General features: G+C 43.5%; 1 protein-coding gene across 3 annotated transcripts in view; it reads right to left on the bottom strand.

Annotated features, from left to right (window-relative positions):
* LOC138194032 (poliovirus receptor homolog) overlaps positions 1-22,607 on the bottom strand; it is a 78,230-nt gene that overhangs the window by 12,612 nt on the left and 43,011 nt on the right. The window contains exon 7 of one of the 3 annotated variants that reach the window (XM_069142411.1): positions 17,435-22,573. The exons of the other annotated variants lie outside the window; for them this stretch is intronic. Coding sequence (XP_068998512.1) covers positions 21,987-22,573 — 587 coding nt within the window. The 3' untranslated portion in view covers positions 17,435-21,986. Of the gene's footprint in view, positions 1-17,434; positions 22,574-22,607 lie in introns of those variants that run through there. 3 annotated transcript variants of the gene reach the window in all.

Raw genomic sequence — 22,607 nt, forward strand, 5'->3', positions numbered from 1 at the left:
CTCCTCGCCTTCGCCCACCACACCGCTGCTCCCCCCTCCTCTACCAGTGTCACTGCGGCCTTGAGGCCAGGCAGTCAGGAGCAGCTGGTATGTTTACCTGCCCTCCTAACCACTGCTAACCTCTGGCTAGAAGGGACTCTCACCTCATTACCCACCACTCAGCCACACATACAACCTCAACCTTTGCTATCCTCTTAGATTTCTCCCCTACAGCCATAACGCTACACTGTAACAACCTCTGTGTGCTGCAATCTATTCAGTAACCCACTGTGAAAAATTCAACATATAAATGTGATGAAGGGGGAGGGGAAAAAAAATTACATTGAGGACTTGGCTACTGCTCCTTTCCTCCCTCTTTGTCTTAAGCATGGCGAGTCAGATAGTTCACTTCTGTCAACTCTCGCCAGCTCACATAAGAATGCTCTTCATGTCGGCCTCCAACCAAGTTCCTCACACAGACTGCCAGAAAGGAAACGACACACAGAGAAAGACACAGAGACGGCGAAGGAGGGAAGAGAGTGTAGAACATATAGTAAAGAACGTAGAGAACTGAGAGAATAGAAGATTCAATCTAGAGGGCGGAGAAGCAGGCGTTCAAGATGTGTAGGAGGGAAAGGACTCGGAGGAGAAAAGTCTGTATAGCACAAGAAAAGTTGCAAACGTCTCACTGTTCCAGTTTGGTAACGTACAAAAGTAATGATCCCTGTGCAGAATTTGTTTTTTGTTGGAAGAATGATTTCCTTTCAAGTCTTGTTTACTGTGTTTTGTACCTGCTGTATTGTTGACCGCAAAACAGGCAGCCTGAAAAAAGCCTCAGAGTCCTGAGAGTGCCATAGCAGTAATAGGCCCCATCTCTCCCTCAAACGGCCGCTCATCAGCTACTGATTAATGACACAGAGTCATAATGGTCCTGCGGTCTCTCCACATTCATTCACTTTGCTCTTCATCCAATGCCTCAGGAGAGAAACCACAACAATGCGAGCTGTGAAGAGAACCAGAAAACTGCGCTCTCGCTGAACCTGAATTCAAATGCTCATTAAGAAAGACGTTTCCTGCATTGCCATTCAGTTATGCATTGCCACTAGGAGAGTCAGTGGACACAGAAGCAATAGGACGTAGAAGAGATGGGAAGCTGGAGAAGAAAACATTCATAGTTCAATTTATCTGTGTGGAAATAAAGAATGGTTTCATTAGTGTTTAAACGTGGCTGATTGGTGCTTGGCATGGAGTGCCGGTGATTTATGCATTGGTAAAAAGGACACAACCTGTATTCTGGCACAAAGTCTACATGCTCACTCGCTGCACACAGGAAATGTATGCTGCTGTGTGTAGAAAACAAACTGTTGTTGGAGACCAGGAATGTTTACCTCCTTTGAGGTGCCCCTGCTGTGCACGTGTTAGAATTCTGTTTCTGTCGTACAGCTCGGTCAACAATACATCACATTTACAGTGTTGCTGTAACTCACTGGCCAGCTTCTTGAACCTGCAAATCCATGTGCACACATGCAGAAAAGTACAACCGCACACAGGCATCAACATCCAAATTAATGCCCTTTATAATGCATGCAGATGGAAATATTTATATTTATGGACATGGTTTAACTCTCACATGACACAGATACCAAACTGCTCCACATACATCAAACAACATTACACCAAGTGGCCGCCACTAAAACCCTCGCAGCATCAATAATGAATAAATGTACATCTCAGTCTCCTCTGCCCTGCATTGAATGCACTGAAGGCAACATCGCTGATCTCATTGTTCCAAACCAGAAATGGTTGCAGGCGTGGGTTAGTTATTGGAAATGCTCTTTTATGCACTATTCATCTGAATATTCAAATAAAACAAAACTCCTCAATCTCATCCACCTCTCATTTCTGCCTGCTCTGATGCTCCCTGCCCCCCCCCCCTCTGTGGGGGCGTCTGTTTATCAGCCTGTGTGTGTGTGTGTGTGTTTCACATCAGCAGTATTTATGTTCTGTGTTTGAGAGCGTGTGGGGTAATCAATAGTGTTTCAGTGAAGGACACTTAGGAGCAGATTGGAGCCCAAATCCAAGCCAGCATGAAAGACAACATGACAGAAACAGTTGCTGCTCGACCTGAAGGAGCGCGGCGTGACATCCACCCTGACTGTCAAGAAAGGACACACACGAACACACACACTCCTTTCACACACGCATTTAAGAGACATGTCTGTGAACTCTTAAGAGTGTCTTCAAATACAGTTAAAAACATTTACACACTGCTACATCAAAGCAGGCAAACTAATGAGTTATTGACTGATGAGCCTACACACAATCTATCGCTCATCGCAATCCCTCCATTCCACGTAACAGACGTGACCAGCGTTTTCGTCACAGCTAAGGAGAGTGTGCTATAAAGGGAGCGTGTATACGTGCCCACCTACCTCTGTGTGTGTGTGTGTGTGTGTGTGTGTGTGTGTGTGTGTGTGTGCTGGGCTGACTGTGTGTACACAAGTCATTATTAGAGGTTTAGTGTGTGCTCACCAGTCAGTCAGGCTCCAGTCAGAGGAGTCAGCTTAAGGGCTCATAGCAGCTCCCTGAGGAGACACTAAATACCATCAGCCGTTTAAATCCATCCATGACCATTTTAAATATGCAGCACACACTCACTCCATTTTTAATAAGGGCTCTGAGCAAGACAGAAGGAGGAAGAAAAAAAAAAAGAAAGAAAGAAAGAAAGAAAAGAGAAACGGACTGACAGAGACAGTGAGAAAGAGGGGTGTGTGTGTGTGTGGGGGGGGGGGGGTGGACTGAGGAGTAGTGAGAGGGAGGAATATGAGGGGAGAGGAGGAAGGCAGAGTCTGTTGCATTGATTTCTTGGCAGTTTGGCACCGGCCCTGATTCGCCTGGAAAAGCCACAGATGTGTCAGAGCCAGTTAGGCACGCAAGAAGAGAGGGAGCACGCGTGCACACCCGGCACAGTCACATGCATGTACGCACACAGCACATGTGCAGACAACATATCCACAAACACTCACATGGTTATTGCTCATAAATAGAGAGAAGACGCGGCGTGCGCTCAAAGTGTCTGTGAGTGCGCGGATTACAAAAGCACCTGTGTGAGAGGAGCGCGTGAAAGCCGGGGATGATGCAAGGGGTTTTGATGCCTTTCTGAGGAAAACCAGGCATTTCTCTCTCAAGGCAGAGCCCAAAAATAGATACTATTACACACCTAGATGGGCAGTAAATTTCTCCTTAATCCCTGGCTTAACTGAGCTCAAAAACCTGTCTGCTCTACTCGGCTTTCGAAGCACACCTGACTGTGGTGCGGGTGTATGCACAGCCCAGCGGAACAGCAGGGAAGAGTCGGATGTACATTTTGATCTGAGGGCGGATGAGACATTAGGATCAAAGTTAGGGACTGGGGAGAATCAACTGATCTTAGCTCTGAATCCATGAGCAAACTCCCGACAGACTACCTGATTAGCAAGGCATCTGCGGCCGGTATCCAGCATGAAAAGTGAAGGGAATGGTGATGATCAAGCCTCGGGCCAAGTTGTATGTTGGTCCTCTTATAGCTCAAAACGGAACCAATCAACGTAAAGTCGAGACATTACAGTCACTTTTGCTAATGCAAGCTTAATAGTAACTTAAAGAGCTGTTAGCTCTATTAGTTCAAAAAACAAATAATTGGAAGTAATTAATACTTTGTATTATTCATTTTGTTAATATTTCCTTCGTTGAATATTTCATATGAATAAATACTTCCTACAAACTGCTTCTGCCCGTGACTGCTTAATAAAAAAAAAAAATAGTAATTAAAGTCTTTGCTTGTTAGTCTACTGAGATCAAGCGACTGAGCCTTGAGCTTAGACTAGTCTATAACCGAGTTTATTATGATTATCCTTTTTCATTTTGAGTTTTTCACAGTAATCAGTTAATTTACTTTTACTAGCAAATTAGAGCCCATGATTTTCTTCATTCATCTTTGGCTCAAGTGAAATGGTTATAAATGCCAGTCATACTTTTCTGAAGCCCAAGGTGACATCTTCAAATTGCTTGTTTTGTCAGAACAGCAGCCCAAAGCCAAGGACAGTTAATTATCACAGAGAACCCCCACAATGACTGGAAGGAGGGGATGTCTGGCATATTGGTCTTAAATACACTGAAAATAGTTGACCAATAGACTCTATTTTCTGCTGATCAATAAATACATTTTAGTTCTATTTGAAATGAATAACATGGAGGTTTATTGAAGCACATAAACTTTGATTGCACAGATTGAGTGAGCATTTTCAGGAGGTTGATGGAGTCATACTTTTATCATTTTTGAACTTCGCTGTGAGTTTATTCACTTCTTGTTAAATTATTGATGAACGCAACACTTGCAAGCTGTACCCGTGTGCGAAACATTTAATAAGACTTCAGCAAAGCCTGTATGTCAACAGCCTTCATTCAGCAGGAATGATGTCATTCTTGGTGTAATGCAACAGTGGTTTGCCTAACACCATTTCCTGCTTTAGGTAAACACACACATCTGCAGGCCGGGTACCCTCTTGCTCCAGATGACAGGTGTGTCACTGCAACGTGGCAGGAACCTGGTGATCCCACCTGACAGGATGACTGACCGGTTAGTCAGCTAGCTGGCTGACTCAGTGTCACGCTGGCTGCATTTTGGAAATGCGAGTCTATTCTCGAAAGAAGAAACGGGTGAATGCGTCACTCTCAGTTTACACATCGATACACGAGATGCTCAGAAACACCTCAGCACCCAAGATGTAGATGAGACATGGTATGTTTATTACCCTCTGCGCCACAGATGAAGCCGGTGCCGAGACCTTTGTTCATTTGGCTGTCAGTAAAGACACAATAGGAAAGTCACACTCTCTTTGACACGCCACTCTGGAATGTTAATCACCAGAGAAACCCATTATCTTCACATCCTCCCGGTCCCTCCCTCCATTTGTCTTCTTCCCCTTTTAAAACCTGACAAACTCATTGCTCGTTACTAGAAAGTACCATTGTTTCATTGAGCGCACATGTAGAGGGAGACAGAGACATGAGGCAGAGGAGATAAGGGGAGAGGCAGCAGAGAGGGGAGGCCTGCCTGCCTGCCTGACTGCTGACATAAATTGGGGATCATAAAAAGTGCCGTCCCGGAATTAATCTGCGAAGAATGAGTAAAGTGAAGTACCTCAGGGAGAGGTGTGTAGGTGTGTGTGTGTGTGTGTGTGTGTGTGTGTGTGTGTGTGTGTGTGTAGGTGTGTGTAGGTGTGTGTAGGTGTGTGTGTGATTGAATCCATAATGAAGAGACCAGAATGGAGAGAAACATGAAAAACATGACATTCAAAATCATTCATAAAAGCTTGATATATACTCAGGAGGATGTGTGAACATTTATTTTTATTAGTCATTGTTCACATACAGTGGCGTGTGTGTGTGCGTGTGTGTGTGTGTGTGTGTGTAGGTGTTGTGTGTGTGTGTGTGTGTGTAGGGTGGGTGTTGTGTGTGTTCGTGCCTCAGCTGTGACATACTCCCCATCTCTCTCTCTGCTGCAGCGCCTACAGGAAGTGCCACATACATCATGAATTTTATGCATAAGGCTGAATGTCAACACTGATGCATAATTTTTGCGGTAAAATGCTAAATGTCACCAAACACCAGGCTCTGTTTCGACTGACGGCGGAGCTTGTATGACCAGAGGACGTGCTGGCAGCCAGCCGTCACACCAGGACTGAAAGGCTAAAACTGTGCCGTGCCCAGTTGTGGCAGCAATGGCAGAGGCGGCGACAAGGGAGAGCGGGGGACAAGGAGGGTAATGAAAGCAGATCTGAAGGAGAAGGAAGAGAGACAAGTGGATTTTTTTTTTTTTTTTTATCCATTTGGGATTTTTTTTTTTTTTTTTTACACTGCATTCCCAAAGGAAGTGAAAGGCGACTAACAACATTGCACCCAAATACATGATTTAATTCTTAACATGCAGTTTTACCCTGTATTATCCTATTATCTTCTTCCTTCTTTTATTCAAAGGAGTAAGACATGAAGGTATGTTGTGAAAATTCAGCCCAGAATATTTGGTATCTTTGGAGACTTTTAAATCTCCACTCACATTTGAAATAAATATCAGAGTTTGGGCAACAGTTGGCTGCACAGCATGAGTTCATAATGACTGACCCACTGGTGGAAAAACAAGCTTCAACACATTAAGTATTAAAGGTTCGGTTCGCTCAAATGATATAATTTTTTTTCTCTTACTTGTAATGATGTCTAGCCAAGATAGTTTTAGACATATTTGGCCTTACTCTGACATTTCTATCTCAGATTTCTACAGACACCACAGTACATTATAGGTGAATAGAATAAAGAGCACGAAGGCACCGCACCAGATATTAACATGGGATTTTGACCTTGATACTTTATCCAGATAATGACATGCACAGACATCCATGGGCACCACTGTGCCCACAACAAATGTTGCACGTACTAGGTTGAGGGAAGCATCTTTATTTTTTTTCAATAAACTATTGTGAGGGAGGACTTTATAACTACAGCTGCAATTTGTAGCTTGTCCTGCGCTCGTTTGTAGTTAGCAGGAAGAGGCAGTGTGAGGTGACCTGTCAATTTGCGTTTATACCTAGCAGACATCCGACCATCATCTCCAGATGGTATCTGGCCCCTTCCACTGCTTTCCGATCACAATTCGTTCTGCATGCATTTACAAGTTTTTCCCCAATCAAGTTAGGATATGGAGTTTGTTAATGTCAGGTTTAAATAGTGTGAAAATTACATTTACAGACTCAGTAGCGACATATAGAATACACTGTGAAGGCTGCTGAGGATTATTCACAGAAATCATTTTAAAAACTTTTTACAGGGACTGTTTATTTAGTAGAAAGAAGTTTATGGAGACTACATATTTAATGCAAAATAGTAGCATTCAAATCTCTAGTGGCACACAAATAAAATCTAAAATTGTCAACTGACCCCATAACATCTTCTAATATATCATTCAATGTCCCTACCTATTTTATACTCATTACGCCCAAAGGGAAAATAAAATAAAACCACACACGCGCGCACACGCACGCACGCACACGCACACGCACACACACACACACACACACACAGGGGATGTGAGGACAAGAGGAAGAGAGAATAAGGAGCCAGTGATGCAGATATACTGCTTAAACTCTTCCTGCAAGGCAGTAGACCACCAGCTGAGCTCCTCAAATGAAAAACTAGACTATTAATATGTATGTGGTGAGCTGGCATCAAGTATTTTCAACAACACATGCACCAGAGACACATGGGACAAAAAATGGGGAGGGGATGGTGCGTGTGCACAAACACACACAAACAAACACCCCACCAATACCAGGCAGCAACGGTAACATAGAGAAATTGGATATTCTTGAGTTTTTAGATGCCAAGTTTGTGCATATGACCTTTGAGGTTGAAGGGGTGAGTAATGAAAAGCGGGGCGACTCAGCCAGGCCTGCCTGGGAGGCAGCTGAATGAAGGACAGAGATGGAGGGATGGGTGAGGAATAGAGAAAGTAAGAAAGAAGAAATATGAAGGCACTGTCATCTCATTTCTCCTGCCTCCGGCTCCCCCAGCTGTTGTTCTCTCTCCCCCCCTCTCTTGATCACTTTTCATTGTCACTCATCCCTCCAATCACCCCGAACCAATCATGCTGCCATCCCCCTCCGCCGCTCTCCCCTCCCTCTTCTTTCTTCATCCACACAAATGACTCATGAAACAGGTCAAGTGTTAAAAAATTTCCCCTGCAGCTCAACCTGCCTAATACAGGGCCTGGCTCATTGCACGAAGACAAGTAATAAGCTGCCTACTCACTGAGAGGGGGACTCGCACGCACACGCACACGCACACGCACACGCACACACACACACACACACACATAGAGGGCTACCACAAACACAGAATGAAGATAAGCTCATAAAATGCCCAAACATTTGCATATACATCCATCATGTACATGTATGCAAACTCACGCCACTAAACATCAAATTTGTCCTGTGGCAATATTTACCGCTTTTGTACTCTACTATTACAATAAAAAATAAAAAATAAAGAAAATTTCCACTGCTTGTGATGGACAAAGTCCTTTCGAGTCTGCACGGAAAGCAACACATGCTCTAAAAAAAGATATTTTTCTTTAGAAAGATACAAATTACGTCCACATATCAGTAAAACCGAAATAGTTGATAAGTTGAACTACAGAAAAACTCAATTAAATTATCACAACTTTTTGGAAGTATTTCAACTGATAAGGACATTTTTGGCATTTTTTCTCAAGCAAAAATGTGAAACAAATCCCAGTCCAACTCGGGAGCTTTTCTTTTTTTCTTTTTTAAGGATTTTCTTTGTAAGCTTTGGACTGCTAGTTGGCAAAACAAGCAAGTTGAGGATTTTGGGGTTTTGAAAATTATGACAATTTTCTGATATTTCATTGCACACCAAAAAATAATCTGCAGATTAATCGGTAGTGGAAATAATATAGTCGAAGCTCTACAAATCCACACTTCAGCAAATACAAGTAAAGTAAAGCCTGGATCAAATCTGGGTAAAAAACCCATTTAAACACACACTGCCTAAGCCTCTGTCTACCCCTCCCACCTATCCACACTAATGAATAGCAATTGGGAGACAGAAAACCCTGAAGCACCAGAGTAAAAGTGGTATTAAGAGGAGGACAATGGAGTAAAGGGCCTTAAAATAGGATAAATGACCAGGAAAAACTAAAGTCAACACACACAGGTGCCCTTTAACACAGCCAGACACAGAGCAGGACAAACCAGGTGCTCGACAGCAGAGTATGCAAGTGTGTTTGCTCGGCAGGTACAAGTGTTGTGATATAGAAATGCAACAGCTTCATATATCAGGATGGTAGGGACCTGTGTAGGATAAACGACCTGCGAGCAGCATCTGGACAGTGTTTGTAATACACAGATAAATAACTGGGAACTGGAAGCTCTATGATGAAACACAGACTCCCTGAGAGAGCATGTAAACCGCAACGCTAACACAAGACGATAAACAGACGGACCACAGCGCGCACTTGTGTTTATAAGAGTTTTGTTTGTCTGAATCCACCGGGAATGACAGTCATTTGGGAGGGTAATGACTTAGGAAAACTGAAATGTACTGGAACATAAATTAATCAAAATGTGAGCCTTTGCATTCACGCACCCTGTGAGTGCTCCTTGCCGTCTGTTTCTGCCACTTATACTCTTGTTATCTCGCAACAAAGAAGTTCCAGCTATTACACACGGTGAATAGAGTGTAATTCTCTGTCGATGTTTCTATTTGCTGCTCCTGTTGCAGGTTGTTCAAAATCAGAGCTCTGAGACCACAGTGAACCAGTTATTAGTGTCAAGGTGGCGCAGATCGCATCCATGTTTGTGAGAGCGATAATCGACTTATATTTATAAACAGTTCACGTAGAGCCCCTGAGATACCAAAAGTCAAATTTGAATAACATTTAATTTCCTTCTCTAAGATAAGACCTTTTGTCCACTCAAGACGATTTTATTCTATCACAACCTTAAGCTGACAGTTAAACGGACATGGGGATGGTGCAGCGTGGCTGTGCTTCGCATGGCAATGCTGAGCTTTTTTCGAAACTCAGATTCTTTCTCTTCCCAGCTCACATTAAACACCGAAGTGTACTTCAGCAGTGACTAAGAGCCGTTACCTATGATGCATCGGCCGTCAAAATCACTGAGGAGCCCAGAGCAGAAGAGGAGTTAACAGGGGGCAAGAAACAGACAAGAGACCCCCAGCAGGTGTTGTTACTGTGGCCTACGATCGCCTCTGTGGCTCTTCATGTAGTACGCATGTAGTACGCATGCACACGCACACGCACACGCACACACACACACACACACGAGAGTGAAAAGGACAGTGTCTGACAGCTGTCATTACCAAAGACTCAGCAGGGTTGGAGCAGTTTGATGTTGTGCATATAGATTAATGTTTCTTGGCACAATAATTTACAGGTTAAATCAATGAACCATTTTCCTTTTAAAATGCCACCTCTTGATACAATAGCTAGTGTTTGGAGATGTGTGGGAAATGAGAAAAGAGAAAAGAGGAAGTGGAATGATTAGAGTAGTATTTTACACACACACACACACACACACACACACACACACACACACACACACACGCATACAGTGTTCTTTAACAGATTCACAATGCTCCAACATTTGGTGCGCAGCAGATGATAAGAAGATAGGAGCTGCAGAGAAGAGGACGGCGCAGAAGAAGTGATTACAGGAAAAGAGATGTCTAGATAAGATGACAGACAGATGAATGAAGAAGCTGTCTGTGGTTATAAAGGAAGAACTGAAACATGCACATGAGTGCGTGCGCGCACACACACACAATCGAATTTTGTGAAGTTCTGTCAGTCCTGTCCTCACTATGCCTGTTATTTAATGTCAAACAAAGAAAGCAGAACAGACTTGAACCCCACAGGGAAACTGGCCAGTGCAGAAACGTCACTGTGGACTGCTGATGACGGTGCACAGTCCGGTCCGCTCAGTCACTTCACTGTACTGTATGTACCAGCAGACCCGTACCGTAAACAAATACAGAGCTGGGTGATGATTCAGTGTTTTTGTTGACTGGCAATCGGTGTGTTTTTTTTTTTTGTTTTTTTAAACTCTTTTCTATGCGAATAGTTGCACTTTCAAGGTGGGAAGTTGAACTGTATTTATTGCATTATATTGGACAATACACTTCCGGTAGCTTATTTTGCTAGTACCTCACAATTTATGTAGGTTTTTGTATAAATAACATGACATTCATTTCAACATTTTCACCCTAAATACATAAACAACAGTAATCATTCAAAATATATATTTTCCATAACAATATAGGTCATAATATCATTAAAGTCTGATTCTACTACCTGGATAAACATGCACAGCAGCATGAAAATGTGTTGTTCACCAGCACTTAACAACCATTTGTGATAAACTCCCATGAAGAAAAAAAACCATACAATTGCATGCACATTCTGTATTGTCAGGCGAACATCTGCACAGCAGTTACGTTCGCAAATGAACATGAACGCAATCATCCACCATTTACTACGGACTTGGCAGTCGCCAGAAAAATATCTCGCGTCCTAAGACCAAATATTTGCAGACTTATTTCATTTTTATCTCCATAGTCATCTCTCATTCTGTATGTTTATATCTGAGTTTATGCAGACGTGCATGTGGTAGTGCGTGCATGTACTTTGTAAGAGCTGCCTGTTGAGACGGTGAATTAAACAGCAAGTGCATTTGATCTGCAAAACACTCCAGGGCAAATACACACAAAAAAAAAAAAGAAAAAAGAAAAGAAAAAGAAAGACACAACCACACAGACAACCGCACACACAGACACACACACACACACAGGCTTGCATACAGCATCAAAATCATTTCCGTCACAGAATCTATTCTTAGGAGCAGCAACAAACCATTCTTTCCCTGATATAAATCTCTTTTATTCATACCCACACAGACACACACACACGCGCACGCACACACACACACACACACACACACACACACACACACACACACACACACACACACACACACACACACGGACGGACAGGCACGTGCACACTTAGCTCAAAGCTACACTCCCTGGTGGTCATACTGCATTCACATAATGTGCTTTGTTTTTGATTTTCTAGAACAGGATTTGTTCCAGGTAAGTCACAGCATGAAGACCTTTTGGGGCTTATTTAACTCGCATACACATGCTGCATCTTTCATCTGATGCTGGTGGTGGGTGTTTGTGCAGGTGTGTCGAGGTCAGCGGCACTCTGCGGACGTCAAAGCTTCTTCTCTCTCCCTCCCTCCCTCACGCAGGCACGCAGGCAGGCGAGCGTGCGCACACACACAAACGCACGCACGCACACAATCTGAGCTGTGAGAAGCTAAATCAACACAGCTGCAACAACTCAGCCCTCATCACCCTCCTCCCTTTACTCAGCCATCTCCACTCCATCTTTAATCAGGCTTCTCCCTTTCTCCGTTCTGCTTTTTGCCCTTTGGTCTCTCCGTCCTCTCAGACTCCTCCTCTACTCCTTTCTTCTCCTTTTCCTTTTTACTCAATTTTGCATTAGTCACTGTTAAATTTATATACCAGCTAGCTCTCTGCAGCTTTTGCCAATACGAAAGGCCTCCGAGCTCCCCACTTCACCCCCTCTTCACTCTCCTCACACCACCATGCCCTCTTTGCCCTGCCTCCACACCATCTCTCCCACTCCATTTCTCTCTCCCTGCCCTTCTCTGCTCTCCCAGCAGTCGGCCGTGCACGTGTTATCCCGAGGGAGACTCATCCGCCCAACAATGTAGTGCAACCACCCTGTTACCTCCAGCCCTGTCAGCACGGGACAGGAAGAGTAAACGCCCAGAGGCCTACAGGGGAAACAGGAGCATTCACTTCCCCTCTTGCATGTCTGGCCGGGTTTATATTAGTGTGTGTGTGTGTGTGTGTGTGTGTGTGTGTGTGTGTGTGTGTGTGTGTGTGTGTGTGTGTGAGTGTAGACACACATCTGAACAAAACTGAAAGACCAGAAGCCAGAAGATCGGATGTTATCATTTACCGCTTGAGGGTAAAGAATGATACGATTTCCAATTTCCTGTGATTATTTACAAACACAACTTCCTCTGCACTTTGCTTTCACCTTGCACAACACAATAACAATATTCTGTTAGGGAAAACACATTTGTCAGTCAGGTTCTTTTAAAGCACCGTCTCTTGTTCGAGAAACTAATTCTTTACTTCAACAGGAAGGTTGCAGCTCGAGACATCTTTTGTTAAAATTGATGTTATAACTGCAGAAGAAATTTAACTTTTAAATGCATTTCATTAACATCTAAAATATACAGGTAATGTCTATTTCCGGAGTACACAGTGGATGAGTAGTGGCTGCATGCCCCAAAACAAACTCCACTAAAGTAACAACACGCAGAGAAAACAGAGGATTAGAACAGATATCATAATCCTGATCCTTTTCACAAGGCAACAGTATTACTAAAGGCGCCATAACCTGGGTCACAGAACAGCATCTGAAGCCAGTTTAGCATTCACAAACCAACAGTGTCAGTCACATACATTAATCTCTGACAATGATTTCCAAATCATCAACAAACCCTGAATTTGTCACAATCTGACTCGCACAGTGTGAAATTAAGAACTCCACTCAAGACATTATTTAAAAAAAAGATTGATTTAAATGTAATGTCAGCAAAACAAGGGAGTGTGCAAGCAGCAGTGAAAGCAAATTGTGGCTGTGTGAAATACAGTGTATTCAACAGCATCAGGGCGATAGACTGTATAGGACTGACTGAGCAACAATACTTTTATTTAGATTTTGTACAGTGACTAAGGTCTAAATATTGACAATCTAAGTGCGCGATCTAAAGTTCAGACAGTGTCTAAATCCACTTTTTCTGGTTTAGAGGCGGATAATCTGAGCGCAAAGTGACACGCATGGTTCAAAGGAGTTGTACTTAGTCTCTTAATCAATCATTAGACTTGTTTTGGGGTTAGTATAAAATAAACAGAGGGTCACGTTCCATTCCCTTTAAAAGCCTGGGGCTCTTGCTCCTTGGTCGATTGCTATTAAAGCAGCGTATTTGCAGAGTAGTAAAAAAAAAAAAAGCTTCTCTGCACAGGAAACTGATCTGTTCGTGCACAGAGTCATGTATACAACAATAATCTTTCACATTGTTATTACATTACATTACATTTCATTTAGCTGACGCTTTTATCCAAAGCGACTTACAATAAGTGCAATTCAACCATGAGGGTACAAAACCCAGAACAACAGGAATCAAGAAAATACAATTTCTTCATGAAAGCCAAACTACAAAGTGCTATCAGTAAGTGTCATTTTAAGTGCTACTAAAGTTCTACTGTTCAAGGTAAAAGGTACATTGTAATATTATTTTTATCTTTTGCATGTTTCTGCGCTGGTGCCTGAAACAAACAAAGTGTACTCACCATGCGTTGTGCACCCGCCCATGTAGGTTCATTTTACTATCTTAATAATGCCCCCTAAAATAACAGTACTGCACGACTGACTTAAAGGAGCAATCTGTAGGATTTAGTGGCAACTAGCGGTGAGGTTTCAGATCGCAACCAACTGAGTACCCCTCGCCTCACCCTCCCTTTCCAAGCTTGTAAGAGAAACTACATTGGCCACGAAAAACGCTAAAACACTAAACATGTTAAGAAAACTTACACCCGCAACAGGATGTTACCACCGTCATTGTATGTGTTAGTACGGCTGCTACGCACAATTACTTTCATTATTGATTATACTTCCGATTCATTAATAATCAAATCAATCAAAAATGTCCATCACAATTACAGTAAAGCCTGACAAGAGGTCTTCAGCTTCCTTGGTTTGTCTGACTAGCAGTCCAAAATGTAAAAGTACAATTACACCAGACAGAGAAGCAACTAATCCTCAAAAAGATGGAACCAGGAAGAAATTTTTATTTAAAATGATTCATCAAATATCAAAATAATTTTAAGTCAATCAAATAAACGATTAATCAACAAATCATTGCAGCTCCACTGTATATCAGCTTGCAATAAGTATTTAGCTCAGTACTAACTAACAGATCTACAAGCACGGCTGTAGACTCTGTAATCTATAGGGAAAGAAATCAAGTGAACAAATTAAGACAAAAAAGTAAGTGAACCCACAGACATCACCAGAAACAGATCTGGCCTTGTTATGTACCGTCAGGCCTGTAACGCTGTACTTTCAGTCTGGTCTTCAGCAAGTGAAATGCATGCTTGGACTGAGTTCAGATGACTGATTTGGCCAGTAAAGGAAATTCCAATGTTTCAACATTAAAACTCATTAATTACCTCCATGTTTGGAAGAATTGTCCTAAAACAGGAGGCCTACAATAACTGAGAGCTATGAGTCACATCCAGTGTTCAGCAGAGCCGAACCAAAATATTAAGAAACATCGTTTAAAAAAAAAAAAGGGATGAATTTGCTGCAAACACTCCACTAACTGTAACACACACACACACACACACACACACACACACACACACACACACAGCTGGAGATGTGAATATTCACCGCGGGCAAGAAAGAGAAAAGCTTGTCGCTTTAAAGCAAATAAGAATATTCAGAAGCCTACTTTATTAATTAAGGTCAGAGGCAGATACTTGCTTTAATACCTGTGAAGGCCCAGGTCAACACAACCATCACTCAGACATCCATGCAACAGGGCTGGCCATTCATCACTCACTCTGGGATTTATTAGTCATGTCTGGAGCCTGAGGGTGAGAGGTTAAATGAGGAGCATTGTGTTTGCAGTTATCAGCACAGAGAGACCAAAGTGGGTCTGTGTGCTAATCCACACACAGACGATCAGATGTTTAATCAACACTGTGGCTGCAGCTTCCAGAGCTGGAAGTTAAATATACAACCATGCACAAACACAACGCAGGTGTCAAACAGTGTGTGTACACACACACACACACACACACACACACACACACACACACACACACACACACACACACACACACACACACACACACACACAGACCCCCTCTCCCCCCCAAAAAAACAACCCAAAACAAAACAATCTGTTAATACCACAGTCCATAAACAGTTTCACACACAAACATCCTATGGAAATCTGATCTGTGTGAACCCTGCAAAGCACTCAACGGGTGCCTAACCACATGAGCAGATTTCTTTAGCACGCTGTATGACCGAAGGACACACTCTCATGCTCATTCCCCATCTAATGCACGCCTACGCACACACAACTTGGTATAAACAGGGCCACTACCAGCTAGCCGGATTGCTCGGGGGGGGAACCACACCATGTCTCATCACTGTAAGCTAATGTTGAGCACAGCGGTAGTGCTTGGTGTAGCTGCTGTCACTTTGGCTTCGGATCCAGGTTATTTGCCCTGAGCTCAAACAGGCCATGTTCTACGTTACGGAGTCGCTGCTTTCACATGATGCGGGTACCTTTTACTGTGACAAAGGGAGACAAAAATGCACGTGTCACACAGGCTTTTATTACTTGCTGCAGCTTAAAAGCCTTGCTGCTGCGCTGGAGTCTTTTACATTCAGCTAGAAAACCAACAGAGTCAGAGTGTGTCTGTGTGTGTAAGTGCTCTCTATCTCACCAGCCTCAAATCCAAAGCAATTAGAGAGGCCAGATGGTGGGCTGGACTCACAGTAAATAGCTGTGCATTGACAGAAGAAGCCTGCAACAAAAATGAACTGTGACAAGGAGCCAGGATGACACACAGATACATGACTGCATCAAAGCACCAGGCAAACATTGAGGACACGCTGCCATAACTGCCATAAACCAACTGTCAACATCATGGGGATGTTAAGAGCACAACTCGATTGTGTCATTTGGTGGGAACACAGAGGGGTTATTTGTATGCAAACCAAATGAGGCAGGTGCACATGAAGCAGGAATGCTCAGATGCCAGCATATTTATACATAAAGCTACTAACACACACACACACACACACACACACACACACACACACACACACACACACACACACACACACACACACACACACACACGGACACAGGCGCACCTCTACTTGCCCTTCTGTTAAAATTTGACCAAACCAGTTTGCTTTAGTCAGAGCTCAAACAATGCTGCCTTTGAGAGGCGCTCCATTCACAGAGTTTCAGCTTGGCCTGCACATTCCCCAACTGAAAACACAAACTGCCTCCCTCCAGGAAAGCCACTGAAGCTACAGCTCCACATTCCTCATCTCTACACTTTTCTCTGTGCCTGTACAGCTTCTGCATGAGAGGTATTGGGGACCCACTGAATATCATAAAGTGTATGCATCTTGAAATAAAAGAGCACATATGCTCTGTATCATCACTTCTCATTATGCGCATGCTCAGGTGAAAAATCTAATAGAAAAATGTGCCCTTTAAACAACAACTGCAGCATCTCCTATATACCTGTTACCAAGGCAGCAAGTTTACTTCAGCCAACCAGGACACGTACACAAAGCAGAGAGACTTGGAGGAGGTGGAGCTTGAGTATAGGACAATTGTAATCCACAAAATGGCTTCTCCTATTCCTGTGCTCAGTTTCCTATAAGCCTGTTATCACACCTCTGTTAACACGCACACAGATTCATCAAAACTGAAATGAGACAAACAGCCAGACCAGGAAATGAGAGTGGGGGAAGAAAAAAAAAAAAAAAGTGTGTGTCTGGAGTTTGAAAGATGGGTGACAACCGACTGAGAGGCCGCTTCATATCCTGATCAATTAATCTATAAATCTAATCAGTGATAATCAATGTTCGGCGCTTCTATTCAATCTGGCTCCTCAGTCATCCAGCCAACCTCAAGTGTTAAAGAGACAGACAGGGGAAGGAGGGACACATACCACACGTAGCAACCTTTCAAAAATCAAGAAATCTTTAATAGCAACCAAATACGAAAAAATATAGAAAGACATGACAAAATGGTGACAACAATTCTAATTCGCTTTTTCTTTTCGAAGACCAAAATAAATTTAAAAAATACAAAAAAGAAACAACTTTTACACAGATCAGTCAATAATAATAATAATAAAAAGCACATTTTGGGGTAAGCTTGTTTTGTTGTGTGTATACAGTTCATTTGTATAGAAGAAGCACATTTGCCAGTTTTGGCAGCAATCACAGCGCAGCAGTCAAGAATAAAGCACTCAGAAAACATAAATTATAAAGCACTGCAAAATAACAGAAAAGAGGAGAAACTGTAATAGGAGAAAATAAATCCTTCATGCTTGCCGTCACTGAGTAATACACAAACGTGACACCATAAATTAGTAATTATTTTTTTCTGCTACATATTTATATATTTATACTATGTACACACGGAAAGTTTTCTCTTTTTTTAAATTTTTCCTTTTAATGCGAGTGAGATGGGAGATGTTAAGGCTTTGATGAGTCATCAGATATTTGGAGCCAAGGAAACAGCAACAGTATGTGGCTTTCTAGGCGAAGAAAAATATTGGTTGTTTTGATAATCTAACCTTGTGCTGGACCCGGACCGGGATCACAGGTTTCTCTGAAAGCATTTTGTCTGATAAGCCTTACTTGGGTTCTGAGGTGGGTGGCAATGGTGTGTGCAGGCGTGTCTGTGGAGGCGGTCGCGGCAGTGGAGGTGACCAAGAAGTCAAAACAACGTTTTTGGAGACGAGTAGGAAGTTGTGACTCTCCTAAAAAACATTCAAAGGGCTCCGAGGAGGGGGGAGCAGGTCAGCGCAGTGGCATTTTTATGAAAGCTATATTTCCTGCCTAGAACAAAAGCGGAACGGACAAATGCTTTCCTAAAAAGGCTGCTTCTGTGACGCTGGGTGAAAGGTGTGTATGTGTGTGTGTGTGTGTGTGTCCCCGAATGTGTACTTGTTGCTGTCCTACATGGTCACTGCATTTGGGAACAGGTTTGGAATATTTTTGGGATAGAAAGCAGTGGAGCAAGGGGACACATCATGCTACAGCTCTTCCCACACTAACAGGACACGCTATGTGTCCTGACAGAGCAACTGAGCAAGAGGAGGAGAAAGAAGAAGTGTTGCCGTGTGTTTTCTGTGTGCAACTATGTGAGCATATTTGTGTGGGCTTATGTCAGGAGATGGCAAAGTTGTCAGGTATGAGGTGTCTTCTGCACAGTTTGGCTGTGGGAGTGAGCATAATGAGAGCGACTGAGGGGTGTTTGTATGTGGGCGAATGTTTCTCTGCATTCTGCGTATGTATATATACAGAGCATACAGTGCGCGTGTGTGTGTGTGTGTGTGTGTGTGTGTGTGTGTGTGTGTGTGTGTGCGTGAGAGAGTGAATGCGTCTTGGAAATGCACAATATTATCTTCAGTTTGCCATTTTTTTTTTCCATTATGACAGAGGGTGGCTACTCGGGTTACAGCCCCAACGGCAGGAGAAGATGTCCCGAAAGCCCGCAAGCGTCACGAAAATACCGACTAACCCACTATATACACACACACACACACAGAGAGAAAGCTGACTCAGACGTAACATAGGCCATTGCTTGCGTGATACCTGATAAATTATAAGAATTGTGTGCATTTTTGCATTATGCAAAGTGTCTGTCAAGGAACAGAAGACGCCACAAAGAAATGGTGTGTGCTTATTATGAGGAACTGCAGGCAATGCTAACTGAAACAAAAATAAGTATACCAGTAGATATAAATTTTTTTACCCCCCAAAATCAAATCGACTCTTTAGGTAAACTAAGCTCAGCCACTTCTGTATGCTGTACCACCCAAACTACCGAGGTATTCATTAAGTTAAAAATTACATTCTGATTGCCCTCAGACATTTGAACTTTAGACTTAGCCGACCCAGAACGCCTTCTGCTTTACTTCCACAACACTGGCTCCATCGATCTGATATTTACATTTTCATAAATATCCACATTTTCACAAGAAAAATAAAGATGTTTACATATATAGTACACAGATACCTCACACCAAAATGTACATACAACAGTTTTGTCCCCCTAGTCTGTTTTTTTTTTTTACCCCCCAAAACCAAGTACTACACTCATATTTATCTTTGTAGCAGTTACACACACACACAAGTGCAAAAATAAGTAATACATTTTTATATTGAGTGGTTGTGACAAATCAGCTGTGTTCAGTACATTTACTGTACCCCAGGTTGACAGGAGTTGCATTTATGTATAAGCTAAGGCCATTAGACGATAATCCTATTGAACACAATGGCTTACAATATGCCAGACGGTGCTCAAACACTAAACGCTGTCTCTATTTTTGTCATCTCCCTCTCGTGTCTCTCTCCTGTTCTCTCTCTGCCTCTCTGAAGGTTAACAGCCATCACAATAGCAGTCTCGCCCCTGTACAGATACTTAGGTCTGTACAGGAGTGTTACTCTCACATCTGTAGTTCAAGGTTAAAAACAACCATGGTTAGAAATGCAGGCAAGCACAGTCATCTTTGCCCTTGGCAATGGGTCTCCCTTTGTTTGACCTCATGACCTGCAGCAAACGCCAACCAAGATCGAAGCTGGGGCCTTATGAGAGGTCAGCACAGTCATGGAGACCACACTCACCGAATTCCCAGGGGGTCAATGGGGGAATTGACTAGAAGGCCAAGAAACGCATGATTAGAGGAGCTTCAGTCGGGCTTCTCTCCACGATTGTCCATCACAGTCACCAAGTGGCAACGCCGATACAGTGACGCATGCAAATGTAAACACTGAGCCTCAAAGACAGTAGCGTACAGTAGCCATGGAGTAATATTTGCCTCAGCGCACCTGTGGTGACGCGTTAAGAGGATAAATTAAGAGTCAGGAGACAATCAGTCCTGAACCTGCCTCATTACGGTCCATTTCACTGAATGTTGGCCATTAATCAATAGCTTTGCAGCGGATGCAACCTTTTATGTCTCCCAATCAATTCACTACATTAAACAACATCCCCTCATGGAAATAAATATTATATGATCCCATTGAAAACCTGTCTCACCTAACGCCATCGTACTTTAGAGGTGGGGTTCTGTTACATCCGTCCATTTAGTAATGTACAGGAGGAGGCGAGGGTGTCTGTGCAGCGGAGTGAACATGGCCACTCCAGGTGGATTAGTCAGTCCTGGCATGTCGAGGCAGGCTGGGCCGCTATAGAGTAAGTGGGGCGTTTGACACATCAGGAGCGGTAAAATACTCCTCTGCTCTCAGTAGCCCTGACCTCGACACTTCCCTGGATAAATCATAAATTCCCCATAAACACTGGAGAGAGGGATGAAGAGAGAAGAGGGGAGGAAGAGACAGAGGGATGATAGAGAGAAAGGGGAGTGGGGGGGGGGGGGGGTGGAATCGCCACATCATAAACGATAAGTGGTGGCAATCTGTTGGTCCCGGCTAAGCGAGCGACTTCACAGCTCATTACCAATCAAGCTCCTCCTGTCAGGAGCGCTCTGAAGAGACGAGGATGAGGAGGAAGAGAAAAGAGGAGATGTGCTCCTCTTTAGTCCTCCTGCATCCCTCTATTCATCCCTTGACCCTGTCAGATCGGCTACACCTCATTCCCTCATCTCTTTGTTTACCGTTTCTTACCTCCAGGCACAGTACAAAAGTTTGCATGTGAATACTTTGTTAGAGAACTTGGTTCAAACTCTGCAAACTTACTTTGCTAAATTTAAATGCTTTTGTATTTGTGCAGCACATAAGGACCCGTATGCGCTTGAAATCTTGTTGGCTTCAATTTAAAAGTGCCACTGATAGTTTGAGGAGTCTTTTTTTTTTGTTTTAAGTTTGAGAGGATGGTAGAGAGAGCAGAGAGGAGAACTCACCAGTAAACACGAGCAAATACTTTTCTAAATCACTTGATGGTTCCTATCTCTACTTTTAAATGATTTCCTCTCAACCCATCACTAGCTGCAAATGACCCACCAGATGTCACAGCCCAACACATTATCAGATAAAAAAAAAAAAAGAAAAGTTTCCCAACAGGAGGACTGAGCATTGCAGGCAACACAAAAACCCCTCCACTTCTACTGTTTTGGTGTAGGTAAGAGTGAATATGCAGGAAGCTTCCTCAATAGCCAAACTTTTATCATGATTCCATTATCCTTCTCCCACACTAAATATTTTCTCTTTTAGTCTGTGTGTCAGGAGTCAAGGTCCCGGTGATAGCAAGAGAGCATGAACAAAAGCGGTGTCAGACTGGTTGTTCTTTTCTCTGTTTGATTAGGGACCACAAAACGGCAGCACTCCTCCTACATCATCTCACCACACCCTCCTTTTCTGTCAGTCCATTCTGGGGCTGCGCTGTGATTAATAATAGGCTATATTTAAAATAAATTTTCAAAAATAAAAGTGGTATTATTTTCTTCATCAGACAGGGACAAGACCCTGGAGCCACAAAATCCTCTGGAGGAACTCTCCAGCCCGCCTTTTCATCCTCCTCTTTTCCTCTCCTCCTCCTCTATACGTAAACTGCAGTCCGTGATATGACGGAGCCATCCCGCTGGGACTCCATGTCATCATCCAGGTAATCACCAATCATATCGTCCTGGTCATGCGGTGGGCGAAGCTGAAGGATCGGGGCCCCTCCAGTGAAGTGGTCATACCTCTCCTCCTCCTCCAGCTCATCAAACTTCCTCCTCTCTCCATCGTCTAATTCATTGCTTAGCAGGATGTCTTGGGCGGTGGGTGTGGTGGCGACAACTTCAGGCCTGCCTCCCATGGTGAGCGGCTGGTGGTGGTTGTTTTTCTCTCCGAGACCCGGGTGGGGGGAGCTCTCGTTGTAAACGTAGATGGGTCCGTTGTTGTTACCGCCTCCGACGCCACCGCTTCCCGCACCGCCGCCTGTGCCGTTCTTGCTGGCCTTCTTTCCGCCGCCGAATATGCGTGTCTTCATGTCACTGCCGCCATTGGCACGGTAACCCTGCTGCTGCCTGCGGCTACGGGTGACAAGCACGGCGATGAGAGCGGCGACCAAAAGGAGGGCCAGCAGGGAGCCAATCACAGCTCCCGCCACCACACCGGCATTGGATGGATTCTGTGAGGGCTCTGTAGGAGGGAGAATAGGTGGGTAGGGAGAAAA

Source organism: Embiotoca jacksoni, unplaced genomic scaffold (assembly GCF_022577435.1).
Source record: "Embiotoca jacksoni isolate LCO1_2020_lvr unplaced genomic scaffold, fEmbJac1.0.p SCAF_11, whole genome shotgun sequence".
NCBI lineage: Eukaryota > Metazoa > Chordata > Actinopteri > Embiotocidae > Embiotoca > Embiotoca jacksoni.